Source organism: Myxine glutinosa, chromosome 11 (genome assembly GCF_964187855.1).
Source record: "Myxine glutinosa chromosome 11, kmMyxGlut1.1, whole genome shotgun sequence".
Classification (NCBI taxonomy): Eukaryota; Metazoa; Chordata; class Myxini; order Myxiniformes; family Myxinidae; genus Myxine; species Myxine glutinosa.
The window spans coordinates 108,123,113-108,145,565 of NC_136271.1; the positions used below are offsets into that span (position 1 = coordinate 108,123,113).

General features: G+C 49.6%; 1 protein-coding gene across 6 annotated transcripts in view; it reads left to right on the forward strand.

The window, feature by feature from the left end:
- The window catches only part of LRRK2 (leucine rich repeat kinase 2), a 221,783-nt gene that overhangs the window by 73,458 nt on the left and 125,872 nt on the right, over positions 1–22,453 (forward strand). For 5 of the 6 annotated variants that reach the window (XR_010986405.2, XR_010986404.2, XM_068131309.2 and 2 more), the window contains 4 exons: positions 6,980–7,235; positions 8,971–9,126; positions 14,129–14,385; positions 15,974–16,224. Coding sequence is in view for 4 of the 6 variants with exons in the window: in XM_068131309.2 (XP_067987410.2) it covers positions 6,980–7,235; positions 8,971–9,126; positions 14,129–14,385; positions 15,974–16,224 (920 nt within the window). In the remaining 2 variants the exon portion in view is untranslated. The remainder of the gene's footprint in view (positions 1–6,979; positions 7,236–8,970; positions 9,127–14,128; positions 14,386–15,973; positions 16,225–22,453) is intronic. The other variant, XM_078786987.1, reaches the window with a different exon arrangement.

The window sequence follows — 22,453 nt, forward strand, 5'->3', positions numbered from 1 at the left end:
CAAGAGCGTGTAATTCGTACGAGCTGCCATCAGAGGGCACTCGTGTCACGTGCGAAAGATCGCAGTCAATTGTACTTTCACTGCCGTCAGATGGCGCATGCGCATGCACAATAGGAGGAGCTTTCAAAGCCGGAACTTTTTGTTTGTTTGAGGAAGGCGTTCGAACGCCAGTCAAGGTTGATCGCTCCGCGGCCGGTCGCGTTCGCGACATTTGTTGTGGCGGCCCGATGTATTTCACCAAGGACATGCGTGCAGCCAGGGGCCCGGGAGGGGGAGGACAGCTCATCAAGGCCGGGTGAGGCGCCCCGCTCCGTGCTCGGTCCGTTGGCTCGGCGATAAGCCCATTCAAGGTCGCGCGTGCTCGTGTGCCCCGCGCGGCCTTCTTGCAGACTTTAGCAAAGTGTCCTTTCATAGAACACAAATGGCATATGGCTTCCCGAGCCGGACATGCTGACCTGGGATGCTGTCGGTTGCCACAGAAGTAACACGTCGTGTTCCGGTCAGGCCTGGGCCTGGCTGCTGTAGCTGCTGCTAGGCCGGAATCCGAGTCCACCTCGGGAGCGGCCAGGGGCTCGGCCGTAGTCGAGTCCGCACCCGCATCCTCGGCGGTAGCCCTCTCCAGTCACGCGAGTTGAGTAGTCCCCGCAACGAGCCGTGCGTGGTCATAAGCGGTGGATTGTTTCCGGGCCTCAGTGTAAACGTTGGCCACCCGTAGAGCCTCCGCGAACGTCAGGTCAGCTGTCTCCAAGAGCCTGAGTCGCAGATCTGTAGAGCTGATTCCAGAGACGAAAGCGTCTCGGACAAGATCGTCTTGGACTTGCTCGTGTGTCCGTACCTCTTGAGTACTGTCCGCGAGGAGGTGCCGCAGCTCCTGAGCGAAGCGGTCGATCGACTCAGTTGGCTGCTGACGTCGCGTGGCGAGCAGATGCCTGTTGTACACCACGCTCCGTTTCTTAATGTAAAGGCGCTTTAGTTCTGCCACGGCGGTATCGTACGTCGTACATCGAACGATGCTCCTGTAAACGTTGTGGTCGACTTTGGTCTGTAGCACAGACAGCTTCGTTTCAGCGGTGGGTACGGCATCCTGGGCGCCGAACTGGTTCTCCAGCGTTTTGAGCCAGTGAGCGAACACCGAGCCCGACTCCTCAGCTTCTGGGGCGGAGCCGAGTATCGGTACATTGATCATCTTGTGTCCCGCCATTTCCGTAGATCTAATTGAGATTAAGTGTTGTGAAAATCAACCAGATCCACAACTTCGTCCCATAGGTAGGTTTAATCTCAATTAGATCTTTGGCATCATCCTGTAAAATACAATCATGCAATAGATATCAGGATCTTGGTATCATACTGAGCGGACCGATAATAATAGACAAAGCAAGCTAGTCTAGCATATATGTGCGAGTCTAGCATATACGTACCATTCAAGACTACATGTAAAGTAAATGTCACAGGAGTGGCTCCGCGTCGCGGACGTCCCAGGTTTTATAGACGCCCTTCAGTGGCTGAAGCGAGTAACTCCCCTGGGTTCAACTTTGGTATAATTTCACTACAGATGATGCCATAGGTGCGTCCATTATGACGTCATGATTCGGCAAGTACAAAACTTCATCCGATCAAGATGAAATTTCTTGAGCATAATGTAGGAATAAATTAGTTTAGAAAACAAATAATGATGACGTTGTGGCGGACACGAAAGCACTGACGTGGTGACATCACCCCGCACACCAAGTGGGGATGGGCCACGCCAGCGAGAGAGGCGTGGCCTCACGATATACACGGGGTGCGCAGCCCTGAGCAGCTTAGTGCTGCAGTTTGAGTACTTTCAAAAAAGACTCTTTTATGAACCGCGTTTGCCGCTTGCTCCTTGCGTAAGCATTAGCGCGCAGCATCGCGCTTTATATGGTGACCTTGACGTTGGATCTGCCGTAGCGATCCTTCCGAACACGACGCCATTGCAATGGCAAACAACAAGGCAATGGCGATTAAACTTCCCGAATTTTGGGAGGCCCAGGCCGAAGTCTGGTTCGTTCAAGCCGAAGCCCAATTTCAGCTTCGGCGCCTCACCGGCGACGACACGCGCTACTGCCACGTCGTCGCCTCCCTCGGGCCCGGCACGGCCGCTCGAGTTGTGTCCGTCCTTCGCCACCCACCGGACGACCACAAGTACGAGGCACTCAAGCGGCTACTCCTAGCCACGTTCGGCCTCACGGACAACGCATGGGCCGACCGCCTCCTGGATCTCCCCGAGCTCGGCGACACGCGCCCGTCGGTCCGAATGGACCATATGCTGTCACTGTTGGGCGACGAAGCCCCCGGTTCTCTATTCCGGGCGCTTTTCCGTCGCCAACTTCCAGCGCAGGTTCGCCTCGCGTTGGCCGGGACCGGGCTAACGGAATCCCGAGCATTGGCAGCCGAGGCGGACAGGTACTTCGCGGCTTCGGATACGTGGGCGAGAGTCGGTGCGGCCGTCACGGACCTCGAGGCTGATGCTGCTGATGCTGCTGATGATGCTGATCCACAGCATCAGCTTACACAGCATACGCAGCATGCTGATACGCCCCTCGTGACCGCCGCCACGCCCCGCCCACCGCCGCGGCAAAAACCGCCACCGCGGGGAAAACTGCCAACTCCACCGGCCTGGCGGAGCCAGCCACACTCCTCCAGCTCCACCACCTGGTGCTGGTTCCACGCCAAGTTTGGCCACGAGGCTCGGCAATGTCATCCGCCATGCTCCTTCAACAGGTCGGGAAACGCCCGGGCCGGCGCTCAATAGTGGCGATGAGCGCCGGCCGTTCGAGCAGCCTGCTGTTCATAACGGACACCTTATCCGGGCGCCGTTACCTGTGCGACACGGGAGCGCAGGTGAGTGTCGTTCCCGCCGGTACGTCAGACAAGCACGCCGCGGGCGGGGGCCCCGTGCTGTTTGCCGCGAACGGGACGCCCATCCGTACGTACGGAAAACGCTGCCTCTCTCTGCGGTTCGGAGGGCAGGTTTTCCGATGGACGTTCGTCACCGCCGACGTGCCCATGGCACTGCTTGGCGCGGACTTCCTGTGCGCTAATGGGCTCCTGGTCGACGTAAAGCGCGGACGTCTTGTCCAGGCCGAGACGTTCAGCTCGCTCGCTTGTGCGCTGCCCAGCTCGTCGAGCAGCTCAACGAGCGGCTTGCCAAGCGGCTTGCCGAACGGTTCGGTTCCGGCCACGTTGATCTGTACGCTTTCGGCAGCGGACGCATTCACCCGCCTCCTCGCTGGCTTCCCGGCCCTCACGCGGCCCACCTTCTCGGTGGGGGCCGTCAAGCACGGGGTGGCCCATCACATCCCCACCGTCGGGCCACCGGTCTACGCCCGGGCACGCCGCCTCGAGCCGACGAAGCTGGCGGTGGCAAAAGCGGAGTTCGCTACCCTGGAGCGACTCGGCATCGTTCGGCGCTCAGAGAGTGCTTGGGCGTCGCCGCTGCACATTGTGCCGAAGCCCGGCGGGCGATGGCGACCATGCGGGGACTATCGCCGTCTCAATGACGCCACCACTCCCGACCGCTACCCCGTCCCCCACATTCAGGACTTTTCCGCCCGTTTGGCGGGCATGTCCTTCTTCTCGAAGGTGGACCTCATACGCGGCTACCATCAGGTCCCCGTCAGGCCGGAGGACGTCCCGAAGACGGCGGTCATCACGCCATTCGGACTCTTCGAGTTCCTGCGGATGCCCTTCGGTCTGAAGAATGCGGCTCAGGCGTTCCAGCGACTGATGGACAGCGTCCTGCACGACTTGGATTTTGTCTACGTCTACCTGGACGATATCCTCGTCGCCAGCGCGTCCCGCGAAGAGCACCTACGCCACCTCCGCACGCTCTTCGAACGCCTGGGCCAGCATGGCCTGATTGTGAACCCCGCAAAGTGCCGGTTCGGCGCCGCCGTAATCGATTTTCTGGGGCACCGTGTCACCAGGCACGGAGCCGTCCCCCTGCCGGCCAAGGTGGAGGCGGTGAAGGGGTTTCCGCGCCCCCGCACGATCAGAGGGCTGCAGGAGTTCCTGGGCATGGTGAACTTTTACCATCAGTTCCTGCCCCGTATCGCCCAGCTCCTGCGCCCCCTGCACGAAGCTCTCCGAGGTAAGCCGGGCAAAGGCGACGTTACCTGGACCGAGCAGATGGACACGGCGTTCACGGGCACGAAGCTCGCCTTGGCTAACGCCACCATGCTCGCGCACCCGGCGCCCGATGCACCGATCGCCCTCACCACCGACGCCTCGGACTACGCGGTGGGCGCGGTGCACGAGCAATGGGTGCGTGGAGCTTGGCAACCGCTGGCGTTCTTTAGCCGGCAGCTTCGCCCGCCCGAACGCCGTTACAGTACCTTCGACCGCGAGTTGCTTGGGCTTCACTTTGCGGTCAGGCACTTCCGCCATCTGCTCGAGGGCCGTGCGTTCACGGCCTTCGTCGACCACAAGCTGCTGATCTTCGCGATGGGCAAGGTCACCGAGCCGTGGTCGGCCCGGCAGCAGCGTCACCTCTCGGCCGTGTCCGAGTACACGACGGACATCCGGCACGTCGCGGGGAAGGACAACCCGGTGGCGGATTGCCTTTCCCGGGCCGTCGCCCACGCAGTCCACCTCGGCATCGACTATGCCCGGATGGCAGCGGACCAGGCCGCTGACCCCGACGTCCAGGCCTTGCGGACCGCCGTCACGGGCCTCCGCGTCACTGAGGTGCCGTTCGACGGCGCGGGCGCGGCCATGTTGTGCGACGTCTCCCTCGGGCGTCCTCGCCCCATCGTGCCCGCGGGCTGGCAGCGCCAGGTGTTTGACGCCATCCACGGCCTGTCCCACCCGGGCGCGAGGGCCTCCCAAAGATTGATCGCCGACGAGTTCGTCTGGCATGGCCTCCGGAAGGCCGTCCGCGGCTGGGCTAGGACGTGCCTCGCGTGCCAGCGCGCCAAGGTGCACCGGCACACCCAGGCCCCGTTGGCCCCGTTCACGGTGCCGGAACGCCGGTTTGACCACGTCCACGTGGACCTGGTGGGACCTCTGCCCCCTCGCGGGGTTTCACCCACGTCCTCACCATGGTGGACCGCACCACCCGGTGGCCGGAGGCCGTGCCCTTGGCGTCGACGACGGCGGCGGATGTCGCGCAGGCTTTCATCGCCACCTGGGTCGCCCGGTTCGGCGCCCCCTCAGACATCTCGTCCGACCGCGGCCCCCAGTTCACCTCGGAGCTCTGGGGGGCGGTCGCGCAGGGGCTCGGGGTCCGGCTGCACCGAACCACGGCCTACCACCCCCAGGCTAACGGCCTGTGTGAGCGATTTCACCGCTCATTGAAGGCCGCGCTCCGGGCCACCCTCCGCGACGGCGGCTGGGTCGACAGGCTCCCCTGGGTCCTGCTGGGCCTCCGGACGGCGCCCAAGGAGGACCTGCGCGCATCCGCGGCGGAGTTGGTCTTCGGGCAACCGCTGCGGGTGCCGGGCGAGTTCCTCCCCGACTCCACGGCACCATGGTCCGCGGCACAGCAGCGCTCCGCTCTGCAAGAGACCGCCCAGAGGTTCGCCCCGGTGCCAACGGCATGCCACGGGCACCCACCGACGCACGTCGCCCCAGAGCTTCACACGGCGGAGTACGTCTTCGTCCGCCACGATGCCCACCGGACACCACTGCGGCCCCCGTACGACGGGCCTTTACGCGTGCTGGAGACCGGGGCGAAGCACTTCACCCTGGACATCGGCGGTACTCCTGACCGCGTTTCTGTAGACCGCCTCAAGCCGGCCCACCTTGATGTGGACCATCCACCGCCAGTGGCCCGACCCCCGCGTCGGGGCCGCCCCCCTGCGGACGGACCCCCGGCACGGCCCAGCCCCGCCGCCACGCCGCCCCCCGGTCCTGCAGCCGGAGGCATCCCAGATGGCATCCCTGCATCCCAGACGCCGCCAGTCGCCAGGGGGCGCTTCGGCCGGGTCATCCGTTTGCCCCGCAAACTGACCCTTCAGGTGCGCGGGGATTCTGGGGGGGCGCGTGTGGCGGACACGAAAGCACTGACGTGGTGACATCACCCCGCACACCAAGTGGGGATGGGCCATGCCAGGGAGAGAGGCGTGGCCTCACGATATACACGGGGCGCGCAGCCCTGAGCAGCTTAGTGCTGCAGTTTGAGTACTTTCAATAAAGACTCTTTTATGAACCGCATTGTCCGCTTGCTCCTTGCGTAAGCATTAGCGCGCGCAGCATCGCGCTTTAACGTCATCATTCACGTGGTTCGGCCGCCATATTTGTCCAAAATGGCCAATAAAAAAAAGTATATTCCGGCAAGTCCTCGGTCTCTGACCGATTTTTTAAAATCTGTCTGGCTGTCTGTCTGTTTGTGCGCAGTACTACGTCTACATTGTTGCACATAACATCGCCGTACTTTACATACATATTTGCCATGCCCTGGAATAGACTGTGCCCAATTTTTAACTCTCTCGGCCCAAGGCCTCCATTATGATGTCATCATTCTACAAGTACAAAACTTCATCTAATCAAGATGCAATTTCTTGAGCGCCATGTCGGCATAAACTGGTGGAGAAAAAAAAAATGATGATGTCATCGATCACGTGGTTCGGCCGCCATCTTGGAAAAACCGAAAAACTTTGCACCTCTATATCTCCGAAAGTGCTGAATAGAAAGAATTGAGACATGGCTCATTGTAAAGAACTTTCCATGGGGAATAAAATATGTTAATGATGATGTTATAGGTGCCTTCTTTATGACGTCATAATTCGACAAGTACAAAACTTCATCCGATCAAGATGAAATTTCTTGAGCATAATCTAGGAATAAATGAGTTTAGAAAAAGAAACAATGATGACGTCATCGGTCACCTGGTTCGGCCGCCATATTCGTTTTAACACAAAAGCCTTAAAAACCTCTGAACATACATCCTGGCGAGGGTTTGCAATCTTTGATTGCTCTTTTTCTTGTTTATTGGTTGTTTTTGTCATCCGTGCAACAGGTATGTGAGCGTGGGGATGTGCACCTGGCCCAGCGTCTGCTGACCTTTCACTTTCCTGAAAGTGAACTGCGTATTGCTCTCACCCACTGTCTTCAACACGGAACTACGGGACTTGTTGGCTCACTGCTGTGTAAACTTGGACTGGATGCTACTTCTGGAGTCATATCTCTGGCTGGCCTACAACTGGCCAAGTTACACCCAGACTGGCTTAGGCCTCTACTTGTGCCAGAAGCTAAACCACATTTAAATACAACATGTAAGCAAACAGCACAAGTTGAACTTGCACCTTGTATGTTTTGATTCCTATGGAAATGATGAGTAGGCACCTCTCAATCTCCATTTCAGGAGTGATCCGGCTGTTGCAAGTACACAATCCCAATCTCAGCATCATCCAATGGCACAGACACACTTTAATGACTGAGAATAAGTAATTCTGCTTTTGGTATGAAATGCACTGGTTGGTTTTCCATTGACTTCTCTGCAAGGTCAGGTTTGAAACTGAAATCACTGGACAAGGTCAATGAGCTGGAGGAATCATTTATGTTATTATGCATAGTCGAGGCTCGTGGAAGAGCTGAAACGCAGAAAGGACCAAAACATAATCGAAGAAGAAGAGCATGGTGGAAAGGCGGGAAACCCACCAATAATGGGGAACAATGAGATCGAAGGTAGGCAGAGGAGCGATTGAACCAGCTGGTGGATACAAGCTCAAACACAGCAAGAAGATGAAGGGAAAACCTGGGGAATTAAACAGAAACTGAACAAAGAACGATAAGGAGGGTGAATGGAGTGAGGATGTGAGTGGGACAGGGGGGTTAGAAGAGGGGATACATTAACCTGGAAAATAATAGGAGTGCTTGGGGAGGATTAATGAGTATAGAAAAGATCTTGAGTATGGATCGGAGATGGCCTGAGGGTTGGTGAAGAGCCATCTTGAAGCTCTTTGAAGAAGTCTGATTCAGCAGAACGAGGAAGTGGGTTCAACAGGCCAGCGAAACGAGGAACCAATGAGTGGAGGTGAGCAGTGAGCCTTTAGAATTCTAGGAGTATCGCCAGAAGTGGGTTCCTGACAGATGTGTACCTTGGAGAAAGAGCAAAGAAAAGACAGAAGGTGCAAGACCAGAAAGGGGGTGGGAGAGAAGCCACCGGCATGTCCGCGATGTGAGCTGAGTAACACGCCCAAAGACTTGGCTTCATCACAGGGGATTCCAATGATTTTGAAGGCCTTGGTTTCCATGGCATGAAGAAGTGCATGGTGGGATGCTAGGGCGTCAGCCCAATGGGGAGTGGAGTAGTTGGTAGTGTTTTTGTCCTGAGTCGTGATTTGTTGTGGCCCTGTGCCATTGGGATATGATGAGTGATGCTGAGAATGGAATTGTGTGCTTCCAACAGAGCTTGGCCTGTTTAGTGTTCCCAACAAAACCAATGGTTCATGATGCTCAGAAGAAGAAGATGACCACTCATTTTGTCTCTTCAGATGCATAGCGCTGCCAAATCAGTTTTCTAGATTATTAGGCACAATCCTGGACGGGTACTCCAACGCAGGCTACTCGAATGGCTCATTATTTCCTGTAAATGGGTACTCATTTTGCTGATCTCGGAAGGATGACAGGCTGAGTCAACCCTCCTGGTGTTAATCAATGGCACGACAGGGGCTCAAACTCAAGACCCTAATATCTCAAGCTAGCCACCGCAAAACTTAGTGGACGAGTTGGAAAGGTGACAAGAACGAGCCGATTCGTTAGGGTTAGGTCCGGATGCAGATCTGGCCTATCAATCGATACAAAACGTAAACTGTTCAGCCTCGCCGAGGTGTGCACTGTTGGTCTATCTTTATTTTAGTATATTTAAGTATACATGTATATATAATCTATCTTTGTCTGTAATTGAATATAGTCTCCTTGCATTGTTAATTATAATATTAATTGTCTTGTTTGATAATAAATTATGAAATATAAATCAAAGCTTCTCATCACATTCCTTTATTTCAGCCATTGGAAAAGCAATGGAGATGGAAATACTGCAACAGCGAATACTCTCCGAGAAGGCTGAATGGACCTTAGGAATGAAGGAAAATCTTGAGAAGGAGGAGGAGGAGGAGGTTGGAGGAGGATATTTGATCGATGGCGATGACACTGTATATGCAGGTATAATTGGTAAATGCAAAATGATGCAAGTTCTTAAAAGGAAAGTTTCTTGTTAGTTTTTCTTCTGTTTCTTTGCTGAAAATTATTTTTATGCAAAGTTCAAAGCTCCTGCAAGATTAAGGTAAATGTGGGAGCAGATGGGCAGTGCTGAATCAGAAATGAGGTAGCACTAATATACACTATGCACGATAGGCAAATGCATTAGGACTTGCACGATCAAAAGTTGGGTGTCGGACATGGTCCCAAAGAACATGATTAGAAAGGAGAGATTTAATTAATGGCAGACTTGGAATTTGATATGAAGGTGTGATGTACAGCCACCGTCAAGGCCTAGACTACTAGAGGAAGATATTACTTGGAGAGAGTTGGCGAGCAGATTGCAGAGTCAGGAAAACAGAGGTGAGAACGAGTGAAGGTGAGCAGACAGATCGGGCCTCTGCCGACGGATAAGCAGTATGTTCTCCTTAGAAGACATATCTCCTTGTGTAACTGGAGGTTGACAGATATCATAAAGGGCATCTATTACCAGTTCAATGTAGATCTAGACATAAACCCACTCTCCCACCAACCTGCTATGATTCAACAATAACTTGTTCCATCCCACTTTCTGTCAAGATGTTTCAGTTGTACTCTTAGTTGTCGACTATTTTGCAACAAGAGAGTTAAAATTGACCAATGCATCTCTCACCCACATTAGAGGGAAGGGTGTGGGGGTGGAGGGGATGTGGGGTTGTGGGGGTAGGGGTACAGGGTTGGGAAAACACCTTCTTCACACTTTGAGGGAAGACTTTCCATGCTGTGAGGAGCTTGTGGGAACCAAGTAAGGCCTTAGCGCGTTGCATAATATCTATGTTGCGTCTGTAACTGGTGGCCAGCTTTATGATCGCTTCATACCAAGGCCCCATCAGCCATGACCTTTCCTGAGCTGACCACATAGCAAAGCTGGCCTCCAAAGCCAGCCACAGATTTGGCATCCTCAGTCGATCCAAGTCTTTCATTGGAAAATGAGAGGTACTCACAGTCTACAAGGCTTTCTTCCTTTATTCAATGGAGTACTGCTCTCCCCTATAAGCTGGCACCCCAGCATCACACTTGTCTCTCCTTGATTCTGAGGAGTCTAAAACTCTCAGCATTTTTGGAATCCCAAATAAAACGTTGGATGTTTTTGCATGATAGGTAGGTTGGTGGTCTTTTTTTCCCACTTCCTCTCCAATATTACTCCCTTTGTTCTCTCAGTCCTCTGATCCTCCCCAGCAACTCCAGGATGCCCATGTTCTTCCGGTAATCCCCTCCTGGTTAAACTTACAAAGTCCAGGCTGACATCTATCTATGGAGTAGTCTTCCGGAGGCCGTTTTTCCCCACTCTTCCCTCCAGGGCTTCAAGTGGGTAGTACTCGAACAGTACTGGTTTCAGTGTTTCATCTCTCTCTCCCTCTGTCCTGTTAATTTATTCCCTTGCTGGCTGTGCTCAATTGTTGACCCACTACCCCCACGGTCAATTTAGCCTTGCTCTTCCATGAGTCTCGCTCTTAGAGAGAGAACGGGAGACAGAAAGAACGAACCTCTCATTTAAATGTCTGAATGACATTTCCCAAGCTTTTTATGAGATCCCTGTATTTTTTAAGTCTACAGGGGTACTCCTTTGCCCCCATATTTTTAGGAAATCTGCAAACAATAGAAGCTTTGTGACATCATTGAATTGTCAGCTCATTGGAACAAATGGTTGTGAAAACATGATTGGTATATATTAGAAATGGCGTAGGACCCAGAACGCTTTTAATGGGATTGGAAATGCTGAATATTGGAGGCCATCCAAGACCTTCCATTGTTTTCACACTGAAGGTGAAATTGGCCATGTTTAAACTCTGCAAGCTCATTAATGACCTTAAAGGTGGAATAATCTGTCTGCCCCACCTTGTCTGGTCTCCATGTGATGCTAGGCCATTGCTTGTGATTGACCTTTATTTCCTTCTGTTGTTACAGTAGGTCGGCCGGAATGAATATGGGGCCTATCCTTCTATCGTACCCTACACTTTAAACTAGGCGCTTAATACTCCAGGCAGAGTGCGTGATCAATTCTGAGTTCAGGACCATGCCAAACACCTGGGATACATCTAAAAAGGCTAGTATTACCTCTGCAATGAGATTCTTTTTGACAATGTGGGGTAAAAAGAAATACTTGGAAGCAACAACTCCACGCTTTCTTGAGAAAAGTTTGAGGTTTGTGTCAGAGCGAATCAAAAGGTAGAAGGTTCACATAATGACATACAGTGCGTATAAAAAAGGTAATCCGAATTCAAGGGGTTAATATGCAAAGGTTATTTATTTTGACAATTTACATGTGTTTTACTAATTAAGAGGAGATCCTCAGCTTTCCATTTATACCTTCCATGCATCATTGCTGTCACACATGACCGAGTACATGTTCATTGAAAATGACAAGTTCAAATCGCATTTTTACAAGTTTCATTGGATCATTTACATTTACATTTACGGACAAAGACCTTTTATAAGGACACGATTTGAATCCCTGTTTGAGAGAATTCTAACCCATTTCAACTGAAGGAAACACGTATCGGGAGTACATACGACATAGCGATTGTGAACACGATTAGTTTAATCTCTACATGAGAGAATTCCACATAGCTATTTGGGCGGTGAATACGCTAACAGATCGCTGTCTCCATCGATCTTACCAAGACCGTAACAGCTATCGGCTCAAAATCCTTTTAACTGTTGATTTGGAAGTTTTTACAATGAAGGAAACACGTATCGGGAGTACATACGACATCGGGAGTACTAACTGCACGCGTCTTCAGTATCAAGCTTAAATCTGTCATGGCGGATCTGAAGAGCGGAATGCTTGGAGAAGTGGTGGGCTGCTTCGGCATGAAGGAGGATCAGAAACGTGGACTCCCACACTGCCTCATCCTGCTGATACTTGCTCCCGCATGACGTTATTTTCCCGGGTGCCGCACAAACGGCTGCACCGACCGAGATTTAATGGATGTTTATATAAATCGTTTAAAAGAAAAAAAGCCTTCAATTTCTGATAATTAGCCTTTTCTTTTGGGCCTCCCAATTGAAGCCCCGCGCAAAGGGCGGGTACCGTTGCTAGTGTAGTTGAATTGGGGGAACAGTTAACCAGGTCATGGTTTGGAATGGAAGATGACAGAAGAGGGTTGTTGGTGCCACCCTAAAGAAGAGTGGCATTGCACAGATGTAAAAAAGGAAGTTTGTGGAAAAAAGAAATAGAGTTGAGTGAAGAGTTTAGATTCTGTGAGTTTAATAGCAATTGGGACAATGAGAGGAGCGGAAAGCTCAGAGATAAAGCCTGCAAGGCCAGATGAAAGGCCGAAGAATAACCAGAGATGAATGACTTGTCTTGCATGAAACAGGAAGAGACATTGTGCTTTGCATATCTTACTATAATTCACCAAATGTCTGTCTGTCTGTCTGTCTGTCTGTCTGTTCAAAGGTACCGTAAAAACTGCTGAACCGATCGCAAAGATATTTTGGGTGGATAATCCTGGGATCTCCAGGAGTAAAATAGGCTATTTAGTTTTCCTAATTTCAGCTTTAGTCTCCAGCATTCTCAGGTTTGGACTCCCGCATAACATTCGCGTTCGCATAACGTTCATTGTTCTCATTGTGACTATGTTGCTTTCTCGGGTGCCGATGTTGCTTTCCTGGGTGCCGCACAGTCTCCATCGATCGCTAACATATCGCTGTCTCCATCGATCTTGCCAAGGCCGTAACAGCTATCGGCTCAAAATCCTTTTAACTGTTGATTTGGTACAGTTACATGTATGGGAAATTTGGTACACGTATCGGGAGTACATACGACATAGCGATTGTGAACACGGTTATCGATCACGATTCACGATCACGATCATCAGGATCATAGTGTATCGATCACGATTTGAAACATGATCGAATAATATTTACCGATATGAACAGTGATGTGGCTTTTATTGAAATTCTAAAGATACTGTTTAGATTTTGATGATTTGCGTGTGATATGATTCAACGGATGTTTATATGAATCTTTTAAAATAAAAAAACCCTTCAATATCTGATATTTTTCCTTTTAATTTGGGCTTCCCAATTGAAGCCCCGCGCATAGGGCGGGTACCGTTGCTAGTAACACTAATGATAGTGAGAGCTTTAATCTTTACTTAATCTAGCAGTGCAACGCAGGATTTGCAGGCCACAGCCGTAAATAATAATAATAAATCTTTATTGTCCCATATTCAGGGAAATTATTCTTTGTTTTATTCTTATTCTTCTTATGCTCTGGACTTTGTAAAGGACATCAATACTCCATTGAACTTCATACTAACAAGTTGTTAGCCGTGAGAAGTTGAGTTCTGGGGAACAAATGAGCCGGCAGAGTATATTGTCCGTCTGGCCTTGGAGACTAACTTGGACAAGTTGCCAGACCAGGAAAAGCCGCATTCGTTTGTTTGTATGCAGCATGAGGCTGCGGGTTTGCATCAGTTCTTGCATTGATGCGACGATACTGCTGATGCAGTGCCTCTTTGTCGGTTAGAGCAGGAATTTGTAATTTGTTCAGGGTGCCGGTGTATATATAGCTCACATACTCTTCATGAAGGACAACGTGAGATCTTTAACGTTCACCAACTAATGCTAACAGATGGGACACTCAGTTTAACCTAAATCGAAGGACTGTGTACAAATTGATGCCTCACCCTGCCTTCCAATCAACAGGGTAACAGTTTATACCTGGACCGAGATTCAAAGCCAGCTCGGAGGTGAGTGTGCACACCTCCATGGAGTCTAGGCTATCCTACCGGCCAGCTTAGGACAAGCAACCTCTGCTATTAAGGCCAGGAACACCAAATTCCTTCAGTGGCTTGTAACAGAAAATATTTGGAGGGTTAGTCATGTTTTTCCAGAGTTATACAGGGTGGATGTGAGGGTCATTTACTTTGGAGTAAATGTCTCGTCATAATCTGCCTCTTTTTCACCCCCCGTACAGCAGGTTGTCTTCAGCACACGCACAAAGAACAAGATTTCAGTTCTTGTGTTGGCTCAGAATTCTTACGTTGTCCAAAAAACTCTGGGAATGAAGAGCGGAGTCATACTTTTCCGGTTAGCTTGGACTTGTCAGAGAATGGGCTGCTTGCTCTGGACTCGGTGCTCGAAGCCAGATCCCTTGAATCGGCTTTCAGCAATCTACGCAGGCTTGAACTGCAAAGGAACAAACTTGTAAGACTGCCAGAGCAGCAATGGAAGGTGCGTCATGCTTTCCTTTTTGTTTGCATTAATTATATTGTGTTACTTTTTTCTTTTTTTTGTGTACAAAATCGAGGCTTGTGTAAGAGCTAACATATTGAACATGAAGACATGCACAGACACATAAAACATACAATGAAGGGAGTGGGAGACAAGAGGGGGGGGGGGGGAGGGGAGAGGGAAGCACACACACACAACAGTAGGGAACAAGGACGTCGGTCGATCTGTGGAAGGGGGAGGGCTGGGGAGGAGGGAGTAGTTAACGGTATAAAGCAAATGAACACTACTTGGAATTTCACTACTAGGAATTTCAGGAAAGAAGTTGGGGATTGAAAGAGGTGGATTTGGGGTGTTTTAATGGGGGTAGAAAAGATCAATGTTTTGGATGGGGGAAGACAAGAGATGGTGGTGAACACCTGTTTTAAAGACCTGGAGGGAGGAGTGGGATTGAAGAGAGTGTGGGAGTTTGTTCCAGAGGCAGGAGAAAAGAGGAATGACGGAGTGAAGGTGAGCAGAGAGTCTTGATTTTGGCAGTTTCACCAGAAGAGGGTTGCAGGCAGATCTTGTGCGACCTGTAGGAGTATTTGGGGGACAGAGCACAGACAGAGCTGGGGGAGCTAGGCCGGAGAGGAGTCGGTAGAAGACAAAGACCACCAACCTGCCTGCGGTGAGAGAGAGAAAGGCCCTCAGAATCAGCTTCATCGTGGGAGATTCCAATGATTCTGAATCTGACATTCTGATTTGTATTGTTACTTTAAAGATAAGCATTTTAGTTCATTTCCTCAATTTTACTGATTCATGAAATTTCTTCCAAAAGGGCATGGGCGAAACTCCTTCCTTATAGCACAAAACTCCGTATTTTTGTAACGACCCATATGGAGGTTTCCATATCAGAAAGGGCATGCCACGATTATAAGGAATTGAGGTGCTATTCCGATATGCTGATTCATTTCTCAACCCATATTATCCGGACCCGGATGGGGTGCAATGCTAACTTATCATGACCACGATTATGTGAATTACTCCCATTGTAGTTTTTATGAGGTATTTTTTTTGAAGTTAGCTGGGTAATTTGATTTGAATGTCCATCGTTTATAAAATTAATTGAAAATATATTCTGGCAAATAAATGCAAGATGCTTTTTAACAAGATATAATTTTAAATGTCACTGAGAAATACCTGACCTAACCAGCAGAGGGTATTGAATCAGCAGCACAGCCACGCCCTCAGCCCAATGATGCTGCCTCGCAGCCGTGTTGCATACAAACGAAGAAGAAGAAGATTTATCATTATTCTCCTTTGTTGTCGTCTTCATCGACAGTATTGAAAAATACTTATTAATTAACTAACCACATTGCATAGACTTTGATCTCTTGTATTCACCAATTGAGTAAGAATACCATTCAAATTTCTGGATGTGACCCTTCTTTGTTGCATCATATCATTTAAGGACTCTTACGTTCCCTCTATAATTCCTTCCTGAGCCAGGTGTGTACCATATTTTCAGCACACCTGCTCAGTTTTAGCATGACCATTACATTTTGCGATAATATGCCTATTTCTCTTTTTGTATTCTTTTTTTTTTTAGATCTTGAAGAATCTCGTGCATTTGGATTTGAGCAGCAATAATATTGAAACTTTTCCATATTGTACTCTCCATTTGGAACATCTTGAGAGTTTTAACATCTCCAACAACCGCATCACCGGTGGTATTGTATTTGACTCGGGAGCAAGATGCAAGAAGCTGAGGCATTTTGATGCATCCAACTGTCTGCTTGGGACATTTCCACAGGGCCTGGATTCCCAATTTCCAGAATTGGTGGAGCTCTTGTTGGCAGGGTGTGTATTATTTACAACATTGACAATATCTATCCACATACTTTCTCATGTTCTAGTTTAGTGATTTAATCCTGGTTTTGTGTTCTGGGGGTACTGGAAACTTGTTATTTTTCAGTGAGTACAATCCCATAGATAATATAAATGATGTTCACATCTCTGAATTAAAAAAAAGAAGATCATTTAACACAATTCTCCCATGGAATACATTATAGTAGCCATTGTATCTGATGGTCATGTGTGATGGATGTTATTAATGCCAGTTAATCGGGATGGAAATTAAAATGGTTGAAAGTTGATAGATCTGAGAAGTTTCCGAGGTCTTCCAGGTTGGAGGTTCTCATCATGGTTGGTCACCTGGATGTAAACCACCTGGGCTAACAACTATGGGCATGAGTTCTTCCAAATAAACTGAACATAGTTAACTGTAGGCTGGTCTGGTGTGGGTGAGCAGGGCACCGTCTTCAGTTGGCTATTTCTCGATAATCATGGTTAAGTGGTAATGGGTAAGATAATCATGGGTAATTTCTAAAGTGGTCAGAGGAAGATGAGATTCTGGTCTTGGAATGTTGGTAGTTTGACAGGATAGGGTATGTAGATTGTGCTCTGATCAGAACTTGTTTGTGAGAGACCAGATTCACAGGAAATAGAGCAAGGGAACAAGGTGAGAGATTTAAGGTTCTCTATAGTAGGGATGAACGGAGTCCCTTTTGTCTTGGATAGGGAGTCGGCACAACTGGTGGTGGATGTCACCACGAGTGAGAGCTAGACTAATGTCTATAAAGCTTATTGTTGAGCGGGATTTGCTGAAAATCATTTTGTGGTATGCGCCCCAGGTGAGATACCAGGAACAGGATGATAAGTTCGAGAATGTTGTAGGATTTTCCAGAGGAGATGGCATTGTTTTTTCATGTGGTTTGAATGGGTGTGTAGGTCTTGAATTAGGTGATTATCAATGAGTACCTGATAGGGAAGGCAATTGAACCAGGAATGAGGGAGGAGAATGGATTTTTGGGACGGTAGAGAGTTTTGGTACTATTTGCGGCGGGGTCAGGTTTTTGTAAGAGGGAAAGACTTGAGATGAAAGATGACCTTCAGAAGTGGACACATCCTGGATTGTAAGGTGATTCCAGGGGAGGCAGTAGTTAGCCAACAAATGTGATGAGTGTTAGACTGGAGGATGGTCAAGAATGAGAGACATCAGAAAGGGAACATTATGGGGACATCATAGTGTGAAAGCTACAGGGTGTCAATGCAGTCAGATTTCAGAAAGAGGTTGATTATACTTGCATAAGTCAGATTGCAGAGGAGGGAATGGTGGGGGAACTGGAGGAACATTAGAGGCCTTATTGGGGACTCCAGCCAAGGTGTGTGGTAAATATGTATTTTTTTTTTTATTTTTTTATTTTTTTGTATACAAGATCGAGGCTCGTGAAAGAGCGAACATTAATCACACAGAAAGACAAACCGACACATAAAACATATAACATAGGGAGCGGTAGACAAGATGGGGAGAGAGGGGGAAGGACACAAACACAACATTTGAGAGCAGGGACCGAGAGACATGGAGACATCGAGAGATCTGAGAGAGGGCGAGGGCTTTGGGTGGGGGGGCGTGGGAAGGGGGCGGTGGGAGAGGTATAAAACATATGGACACTGCCAGGACTTCCAGGAAAGAAGTTGGAATTTCAAACAAGGTGGATCTGGGGTGAATTAGTGGGGGTAGAAAAGATCAAGGTTTTGGATGGGGGAAGATAAGAGATGGTGGTGAACAGCTGTTTTAAAGACCTGGAGGGAGGAGTGGGATTGAAGGGAGTGAGGGAGTTTGTTCCAGAGGCGGGAGAAAAGAGGAATGAAAGAGTGAAGGTGAGCAGAGAGCCGAGATTTCGGCAGTTTAACCATCAGAGGGTTGCTGGCAGATCTTGTGCGACCTGTAGGAATATTTGGGGGACAGAGCACAGAGAGAGCTGGGGGTGCAAGGCCGGAGAGGAGTTGGTAGAAGACAGAAAGACCACCTACCTGCCTGCGGTGAGTGAGTGAAAGGCCCTCAGAGATAGCTTCATCGCGGGAGATTCCAATAATTCTGAAAGCTTTGGTTTCAACAGCGTGAAGCCGAGCTAGGTGTGAGGCAGGAGCACCGGCCCATAGGGGAGAACAGTATTCCATTGAGCTGCGGATGAAAGCCTTGTATGTGGTGAGGAGCTCAGGTGTGCCGAGGAAGGACTTCGCACGACGGAGGATGCCCAGTCGGCGACTGGCTTTGGAGGCCAGCTTGGAAATGTGGTTTTCCCAAGAAAGATCATGGCAGATAGTGAGACCCAAAATCTTGAGCGACAGAACTTCTTGGAGAGGATTGTTGAGAAAGTAGATGGGAGGGTTGTCCAGTCGATCTTTTCGGAGAGACATAGTTAGAGTGTGAGATTTGTCAGGATTGAAAGACATGTTCCACTTGTTTGACCAGTCTGTGATTTTGTCCAAGTCTTCAGAGAGTGAGGAGGCAGCAGACTGCCGATCTGCGGGAAGAGGAATGGAGCGGCAGAGAGTGGAGTCATCAGCAAAGAGATAGAGAGGATTTTCGAGAGAGTCAGAGAGATCATTGATGAAGACCAGAAAAAGCACGGGGCCCAGAACACTGCCTTGGGGAACTCCAGCCTGAACAGGAAGAGGAGATGAGAGAAACCCATTCAGGGCCACACGTTGACGACGACTAGAGACGAAGTCCGCCAGCCATGCGTGGAGATTTCCATGGATACCAAAGGAGGAGAGTTTGGTGAGCAGAGCGGGGTGCCAGACCGTGTCGAAGGCACGTGATATGTCGAGGGAGACAGCTCTAATTTCCTGTTTGGCATTGAGGACCTCCATCCATTGTTGAGACAGCAGAAGCAGCATGTCCAGAGTAGAGTGACCTGGTCTGAAACCAAATTGATGATCAGAGATCAAGCCATTGGAGAAGAGGAAAGATTTCATATCCGAAGCAATGATGGATTCCATGACTTTGCTGATAATTGGGAGAAGGCTGATTGGTCTGTAGTTGCTAGGATCTGTTTTTGCACCTTTTTTGTGCAAAGCGGTGATGTTGGCTGATTTCCAAGCAGATGGCAGTTGACCTTGAGCAAAAGAGAGGGTGAGGAGAACAGAGAGAGGGTGAGATAGAGCAGCAGAGCAGGATTTTAGGACCCGTGGGCTGATGCCGTCGGGTCCAGTTGCAGAATCAGAGTCGAGGGTTGACAGAAACTTTTCCACCTTGTCAGGAGGAAAGGACACGGAGTCCAGGAGCAGCAGGGTACGACTGGGTATGGTGGGTACAGAGAGGGATGGGTTTGGGACACAAGATTTAGAGGCAAACACAGAGTTGAGGCATTCAGCTTTTTCACGTGCGGAGTCAGCTGTGTAGCCGTTTGAGGTAAGGGAGGGGATGGAGGGGGAACAAACACCAGAAACGGATTTGACCAGACGCCACCAGGATTTGGAAGAGGGAGACAGATAAGAGAGTTCGGTCTTGAGAACGGAGAGATATTGTTTCCTGGCTCTCCTGAGGGTGGACACACACTTGTTTCGGGCTTTGTGAAAGGAAATGAGATTTCCTTCCGTTGGATTTGCTTTCCAGGAGACGAAGGCAAGTTGTTTCTGGGCAACAGCCTCACCACAAGATTCCGTGTACCATGGACGGGAGGAAGGGTATGACAACTGAAGACGAGATGGGATAAATCTGTGCATGAGAGAGAGCAATTTACTTTGGAAGAATTCCCAGGATGAGTTGATGTCAGAGGTGGTAGAGATGGGAGACCAGTCCAGATGATTGATGGCTGCTTGAAGACCGTGCCAGTTGGCCTGAGTGAAATGCCAGACTCGTCGACGCTGAGCAGGCTCCCTGAGGATGGTCAGAGAGATGTCCACTTTAACAAGGACATGATCAGATGATCCGATCGGAGCAGAAGAAGAGCAGCAGACATTTTCAGGGAAGTTAGTCATAACCAAGTCCAGAAGAGAAGATGTTCCGTTGACTGAGATCCGGGTCGGGAAATTGACAGATTGTGTCAGTCCCAGTGAGTCGCAGAAGTCCTTTGCTGAGGAGCCATGGCTGGTGAGAGAGGTACCCACACCCAGCCAACTGGCATGATGACAGTTGAAATCACCACATATGAGGAAGAGAGAGTTGGGATGAGTAGATAGAAGTTGGTCCATATCATCAGACAGCGAGATGTAGATGGAGTCATCACTGTTTGGTGGACGGTACAACACACATATGAACAAGAGGTGGGAGCGAAGGGGAAGCCGTAGCCAGAGGTATTCCTGGGGGTGAGGTGGAGAGAGTGCAGTGCAGGGCGAGTGAGGAAGAGAGTTTTTGATAAAGATAGCAACCCCGCCTCCAGGACGAGGCTCAGGTCTATCATACCGGAGGAGGGAGTAGCCCGGGAGAGATACTATGGAATCAGAGACATCATAAAGGAGGAAAGTTTCTGTTAAGCAGATCACGTCTGGTTTGACAGAAGCAACCTGTATGGAGAGATCAGTTAAGTTTGAACGAAGGCCCCGGATGTTTGAGGTCCATACCGTTAATGAAGAGGAAGGGGGAGCATCAGATACAGAACAGGGGGGAGGAGGGGTAGGGTAAGATGTGGAAGAGGTGGAAGAGGTAGGGAGAGCTGTTGAAGGTGTGTCAGAGATTTCAGAATAGCTCGGAGAAAGGGAAGGATGGGGCGGACAAAAGGTTTGATGGTGATTGGGTGAGCCACAATGAGGTGCAGTGTTATTTGAGGAGGGGGAAGAGCGAGGCAGAAGGTTGGGGGAGATGGAGGTGAGAGTTTGAAGGGGGAAGAAGCGGGGAGGACGCTTTGAGGAGGGGGAGTGAGAGGGGGGAAATAGAGAAGCAATGAGGGTGGGGAGATTTGAAGGGGAGGGGTGAGGGGGGAGTTTGGGAGGGAAGGGACAAGGGGAGGGATTTGAAAGGGATGGGATATGGGGGAGATTTGGAGGGGAGGGGTGAGGCAGGAGTCTAGGAGGGGAGGGGCGAGGGGGCGTCTTGGCGGGGAGGGGTGAGGGGGTAGTTTAGGAGGGAGGGGGCAAGGGGGGAGATTTGAAAGGGATGGGTGATGGGGAAGATTTGGAGGGGAGGGGTGATGGGGAAGATTTGGAGGGGAGGGGTTATGGGGAAGATTTGGAGGGGAGGGGTGAGATTGGATTTTTGAAAGTGTACGATTTATGGGAAACGAACATTTATTGCAAAATGAGTTTCTTGTGACCTTCGAGTTAAAAATACGTTTAAGGACGCTGGATGGAGGATGGAGTGCAGTAGAGTTTAGGGAATGTAGAAAAAAGGCACTATAGGAGATGGATATTTTTTTGGGGATGAATTGATTTGGTGAGCAAGTCGAAAGCAGCCTTTTAAAGAAGAAGAAGAAAAAGGTGTTATAAAATATGACAGAATACATAACTTGAGGGGAAAGTGTAAACATTGAAGGTTAATGAGTGAAAACTATCTGGGGAAATGGGGGAGAAACACGTGGTCGAAGAACGAACGAACGAATAAGAATGAATAAACGAATGAGAACAGAGAAGGAAATGTTTTTTTGTTTTTTTTTTGTTTTTTTTGAGTTGAGATTTACACAAGGAAGTAGGCTATGGGTGAAAAGACTGGGAATACAGAGAACGAAAGTTATTGGATCACAAACGACGGACCGCTGAGAAAAACAAAGCCTCAAGGTTGTACAGTGCACACTGTACAAGGCCTCAAGACACGACACGAATTAACACGATTTTCAATACAGGTATGAAAGATTTGCACCGAAAAATCTTCGTCGGGACACAATATACGTACAACACCATAAATAAATACAGTTTTAACGAAAATACAAATGGGAACAATCACTTAACTTCGATTTCAAATCGTTCGCGACGCGGCAAAGGCCTTGCTCGCGACACGGCAAACAGACGATCAATTTATGAAAGATAAACACCGAGAAACAACCAAAGTTGCACACAATAACTTCACACACCGAAAGATAAATACAGTTTCGACAAAATACAATTGTGAACAGACTTAACTTCGAAAAACGTGGAGACCGTGTGGAGCTTCGAAAATCCCTGCCGCCGTCTCCAAGATCTCGCGAGATGTATATTCTGTATACCGGTATATGAATGCTTCTAGTCTAGTATATGATTAAACGCTTCATGTTAGGCTGAGAGCAAAAATCTGCAAAATGCTAATAAGATCAGTTCTCCAACATGGATT